Source organism: Eucyclogobius newberryi, unplaced genomic scaffold (genome assembly GCF_026437365.1).
Source record: "Eucyclogobius newberryi isolate DKJ021-1_F unplaced genomic scaffold, fEucNew1.0.hap1 SCAF_2, whole genome shotgun sequence".
NCBI lineage: Eukaryota > Metazoa > Chordata > Actinopteri > Gobiiformes > Gobiidae > Eucyclogobius > Eucyclogobius newberryi.
The window spans coordinates 52511444-52517443 of record NW_027315834.1 but is presented as its reverse complement, the minus strand read 5'-3'; the positions used below and the strand labels follow the sequence as shown (position 1 = coordinate 52517443).

The window sequence follows — 6000 nt, the reverse complement described above, 5'->3', positions numbered from 1 at the left end:
TGGAGTAGTTTGTGTCTTCATGTGTGTGTTTTCATGTGTGTGTCTTCATGTGTGTGTCTTTTTGTGTGTCTTTGTGTGTGTCTTTATGTGTGTGTCTTCATGTGTGTGTCTTTATGTGTGTGTCTTCATGGGTGTGTTGTGTGTCTCATATGTGTGTTGTGTGTCTCATGTGTGTGTGTGTGTGTGTTGTGTGTCTCATGTGTGTGTTTTGTGTCTCATGTGTGTGTTGTGTGTCTTCAGGTTGGAGCTCGACCCTGAACCTTCTGTAGAGTGTCTTCATGTGTGTGTCTCATGTGTGTGTGTTGTGTGTCTCATGTGTGTGTTGTCTGTCTCATATGTGTGTTGTGTGTCTCATGTGTGTGTGTGTGTTGTGTGTCTCTTGTGTGTGTGTGTCCGTTGTGTGTCTCTTGTGTGTGTGTGTGTGTGTGTGTTGTGTCTTCAGGTCGGAGCTCGACCCTGAACCTTCTGTAGTGTCTTCATGTGTGTGTTGTGTGTCTCATGTGTGTGTTGTGTGTCTCATGTGTGTGTTGTGTGTCTCGTGTGTGTTGTTTGTCTCATGTGTGTGTTGTGTGTCTCATATGTGTGTTGTGTGTCTCATGTGTGTTGTGTGTCTCATGTGTGTGTGTGTGTGTTGTGTGTCTCATGTGTGTGTTGTGTGTCTCATGTGTGTGTTGTGTGTCTTCAGGTTGGAGCTCGACCCTGAACCTTCTGTAGAGTGTCTTCATGTGTGTGTCTCATGTGTGTGTGTGTGTTGTGTGTCTCATGTGTGTGTTGTGTGTCTCATGTGTGTGTTGTGTCTCATGTGTGTGTTGTGTCTCTCATATGTGTGTTGTGTGTCTCATGTGTGTGTGTGTGTGTGTGTGTGTTGTGTGTCTCTTGTGTGTGTGTGTGTGTGTGTTGTGTGTCTCATGTGTGTGTTGTGTGTCTTCAGGTTGGAGCTCGACCCTGAACCTTCTGTAGAGTGTCTTCATGTGTGTGTCTCATGTGTGTGTGTGTGTTGTGTGTCTCATGTGTGTGTTGTGTGTCTCATGTGTGTGTTGTGTGTCTTCAGGTTGGAGCTCGACCCTGAACCTTCTGTAGAGTGTCCTCATGTGTGTGTTGTGTGTCTCATGTGTGTGTTGTGTGTCTCATGTGTGTGTTGTGTGTCTTCAGGTCGGAGCTCGACCCTGAACCTTCTGTAGAGTGTCTTCATGTGTGTGTCTCATGTGTGTGTTGTGTGTCTCATGTGTGTGTTGTGTGTCTCATGTGTGTGTTGTGTGTCTCATGTGTGTGTTCCGTGTCTTCAGGTCGGAGCTCGACCCTGAACCTTCTGTAGAGTGTCTTCATGTGTGTGTTGTGTGTCTCGTGTGTTATGTGTCTCATATGTGTGTTGTGTGTCTAATATGTGTGTTGTGTGTCTCATGTGTGTGTTGTGTGTCTCATGTGTGTGTTGTGTGTCTCATGTGTGTTGTTTGTCTCATGTGTGTGTTGGGTGTCTCATATGTGTGTTGTGTGTCTCATGTGTGTGTGTGTGTGTGTGTTGTGTGTCTCATGTGTGTGTTGTGTGTCTCATGTGTGTGTTGTGTGTCTTCAGGTTGGAGCTCGACCCTGAACCTTCTGTAGAGTGTCTTCATGTGTGTGTCTCATGTGTGTGTGTGTGTGTATATGTGTGTGTTGTGTCTCTCATGTGTGTGTTGTGTCTCTCATGTGTGTGTTGTGTCTCTCATATGTGTGTTGTGTGTCTCATGTGTGTGTGTGTGTGTGTTGTGTGTCTCTTGTGTGTGTGTGTGTGTTGTGTGTCTCATGTGTGTGTTGTGTGTCTTCAGGTTGGAGCTCGACCCTGAACCTTCTGTAGAGTGTCTTCATGTGTGTGTCTCATGTGTGTGTGTGTGTTGTGTGTCTCATGTGTGTGTTGTGTGTCTCATGTGTGTGTTGTGTGTCTTCAGGTTGGAGCTCGACCCTGAACCTTCTGTAGAGTGTCCTCATGTGTGTCTCATGTGTGTGTTGTGTGTCTCATGTGTGTGTTGTGTGTCTCATGTGTGTGTTGTGTGTCTTCAGGTCGGAGCTCGACCCTGAACCTTCTGTAGAGTGTCTTCATGTGTGTGTCTCATGTGTGTGTTGTGTGTCTCATGTGTGTGTTGTGTGTCTCATGTGTGTGTTGTGTGTCTCATGTGTGTGTTGTGTGTCTCATGTGTGTGTTCTGTGTCTTCAGGTCGGAGCTCGACCCTGAACCTTCTGTAGAGTGTCTTCATGTGTGTGTCTCATGTGTGTGTTGTGTGTCTCGTGTGTTATGTGTCTCATGTGTGTGTTGTGTGTCTAATATGTGTGTTGTGTGTCTCATGTGTGTGTTGTGTGTCTTCAGGTCGGAGCTCGACCCTGAACCTTCTGTGGAGTTTGATTTGTCACTTTTGGAGGAAACAGAAAATCTTCAGGCAAATGAGATCCAGTGGAACACTCTGACCGCCGACAGTCTGCAGGCAATGTGAGTACTGCAAATACTTCTACTGCAAATATTACTATTACAGGCAATGTGAGTACTGCAAATACTTCTACTGCAAATACTACTATTACAGGCAATGTGAGTACTGCAAATACTTCTACTGCAAATATTACTATTACAGGCAATGTGAGTACTGCAAATACTTCTACTGCAAATACTACTATTACAGGCAATGTGAGTACTGCAAATACTTCTACTGCAAATACTACTATTACAGGCAATGTGAGTACTGCAAATACTTCTACTGCAAATATTACTATTACAGGCAATGTGAGTACTGCAAATACTTCTACTGCAAATACTGCTATTACAGGCAATGTGAGTACTGCAAATACTTCTACTGCAAATACTACTATTACAGGCAATGTGAGTACTGCAAATACTTCTACTACTGCAAATACAACTATTACAGGCAATTAAATGTATTTTGTGACGCCGAAATCACAACAGCATCTGTTTAGTCTCAAAATTGCTGATTTAACCGATTTAAAAGTAATTGATCAATATTAAATAAGCAGATTAAACAATGTCCCAGGGGACACCCTCTGTCCTTAGACACATGTCCCAGTGTCCCCTGTCCTTAGACACATGTCCCAGTGTCCCCTGTCCTTAGACACATGTCCCAATGTCCCCTGTCCTTAGACACATGTCCCAATGTCCCCTGTCCTTAGACACATGTCCCAGTGTCCTCTGTCCTTAGACACATGTCCCAGTGTCCCCTGTCCTTAGACACATGTCCCAATGTCCCCTGTCCTTAGACTCATGTCCCAGTGTGCTGTCCTTAGACACATGTCCCAGTGTCCTCTGTCCTTAGACACATGTCCCAGTGTCCCCTGTCCTTAGACACATGTCCCAATGTACCCTGTCCTTAGATACATGTCCCAGTGTCCCCTGTCCTTAGACACATGTCCCAATGTCCCCTGTCCTTAGACACATGTCCCAGTGTCCCCTGTCCTTAGACACATGTCCCAATGTCCCCTGTCCTTAGACACATGTCCCAGTGTCCCCTGTCCTTAGACACATGTCCCAGTGTCCCCTGTCCTTAGACGAATGTCCCAGTGTCCCTTGTCCTTCGACAAATGTCCCAGTGTCCCCTGTCTTTAGATAAATGTCCCCTGTCCTTAGACAAATGTCCCAGTGTCCCCTGTCCTTAGACACATGTCCCATTGTCCCCTGTCCTTAGACACATATCCCAGTGTCCCCTGTCCTTAGACAAATGTCCCAGTGTCCCCTGTCCTTAGACAAATGTCCCAGTGTCCCGTGTCCTTCGACAAATGTCCCAGTGTCCCCTGTCTTTAGATAAATGTCCCCTGTCCTTAGACACATGTCCCAGTGTCCCCTGTCCTTAGACACATGTCCCAATGTCCCCTGTCCTTAGACACATGTCCCAATGTCCCCTGTCCTTAGACACATGTCCCAGTGTCCTCTGTCCTTAGACACGTGTCCCCTGTCCTTAGACACCTGTCCCAGTGTTCCCTGTCCTTAGACACATGTCCCAGTGTCCTGTCCTTAGACACATGTCCCAGTGTCCTCTGTCCTTAGACACATGTCCCAGTGTCCTCTGTCCTTAGACACATGTCCCAGGGTCCCCTGTCCTTAGACAAATATCCCAGTGTCCGCTCTCCTTAGACACATGTCCCAGTGTCCCCTGTCCTTAGACACATGTCCCAGTGTCCTGTGTCCCCTGTCCTTAGACACATGTCCCAGTGTCCTGTGTCCCCTGTCCTTAGACAAATGTCCGTGTCCCCTGTCCTTAGACAAATGTCCCAGTGTCCTCTGTCCTTATACAAATGTCCCCTGTCCTTTAGACAAGTGTCCCAGTTTCCCCTGTCCTTAGACACATGTCCCAGTGTCCCCTGTCCTTAGACACATGTCCCAGTGTCCTTAAACACATGTCCTCTGTCCTTAGACAAATGTCCCAGTGTTCCCTGTCCTTAGACACATGTCCCAGTGTCCTCTGTCCTTAGACACATGTCCCAGTGTCCCCTGTCCTTAGACAAATGTCCCAGTGTCCTGTGTCCCCTGTCCTTAGACAAATGTCCGTGTCCCCTGTCCTTAGACACATGTCCCAGTGTCCCCTGTCCTTAGACAAATGTCTTTGTCCCCTGTCTTTAGACAAATGTCCCAGTGTTCCCTGTCCTTAGACACATGTCCCAGTGTCCTCTGTTCTTAGACACATGTCCCAGTGTCCCCTGTCCTAACACACATGTCCCAGTGTCCTCTCTCATTAGACACATGTCCCAGTGTCCCCTGTCCTTAGACACATGTCCCAATGTCCCCTGTCCTTAGACACATGTCCCAGTGTCCCCTGTCCTTAGACACATGTCCCAATGTCGCCTGTCCTTAGACACATGTCCCAGTGTCCCCTGTCCTTAGACACATGTTCCAGTGTCCCCTGTCCTTAGACACATGTTCCAGTGTCCCCTGTCCTTAGACAAATGTCCCAGTGTCCCCTGTCCTTAGACAAATGTCCCAGTGTCCCCTGTCCTTAGACACATGTCCGAATGTCCCCTGTCCTTATACAAATGTCCCAGTGTCCCGTGTCCCCTGTCCTTAGACACATGTCCCAGTGTCCTCTGTCCATAGACACATGTCCCAGTGTCCTCTGTCCTTAGACACATGTCCCAGTGTCCTCTGTCCTTAGACACGTGTCCCCTGTCCTTAGACACATGTCCCAATGTCCCCTGTCCTTAGACACATGTCCCAGTGTCCCCTGTTCTTAGACACATGTCCCAGTGTCCCCTGTCCTTAGACACATGTCCCAGTGTCCCTTGTCCTTCGACAAATGTTCCAGTGTCCCCTGTCTTTAGATAAATGTCCCCTGTCCTTAGACAAATGTCCATGTCCCCTGTCCTTAGACAAATGTCCCAGTGTTCCCTGTCCTTAGACAAATGTCCCAGTGTTCCCTGTCCTTAGACACATGTCCCAGTGTTCCCTGTCCTTGGACAAATTTCCCAGTGTCCCCTGTCCTTAGACACATGTCCCAGTGTTCCCTGTCCTTAGACAAATGTCCCAGTGTCCCCTGTCCTTAGATAAATGTCCCCTGTCCTTTGACAAATTCCCCAATGTCCCCTGTCCTTAGACACATGTCCCAGTGTCCCCTGTCCTCAGACACATGTCCCAGTGTCCCCTGTCCTTAGACAAATATCCCAGTGTCCGCTCTCCTTAGACACATGTCCCAGTGTCCCCTGTCCTTAGACACATGTCCCAGTGTCCTGTGTCCCCTGTCCTTAGACAAATGTCCGTGTCCCCTGTCCTTAGACAAATGTCCCAGTGTCCTCTGTCCTTATACAAATGTCCCCTGTCCTTTAGACAAGTGTCCCAGTTTCCCCTGTCCTTAGACACATGTCCCAGTGTCCCCTGTCCTTAGACACATGTCCCAGTGTCCTTAAACACATGTCCTCTGTCCTTAGACAAATGTCCCAGTGTTCCCTGTCCTTAGACACATGTCCCAGTGTCCTCTGTCCTTAGACACATGTCCCAGTGTCCCCTGTCCTTAGACAAATGTCCCAGTGTCCTGT

At 47.9% G+C, this 6000-nt stretch overlaps 1 protein-coding gene across 3 annotated transcripts in view; it reads left to right on the top strand.

Moving 5' to 3' along the window:
• The window catches only part of fer (fer (fps/fes related) tyrosine kinase), a 123015-nt gene that overhangs the window by 45758 nt on the left and 71257 nt on the right, over positions 1-6000 (top strand). For all 3 annotated transcript variants that reach the window (XM_072453398.1, XM_072453397.1, XM_072453396.1), the window contains one exon: positions 2342-2461. In XM_072453398.1, coding sequence (XP_072309499.1) covers positions 2342-2461 — 120 coding nt within the window. The remainder of the gene's footprint in view (positions 1-2341; positions 2462-6000) is intronic.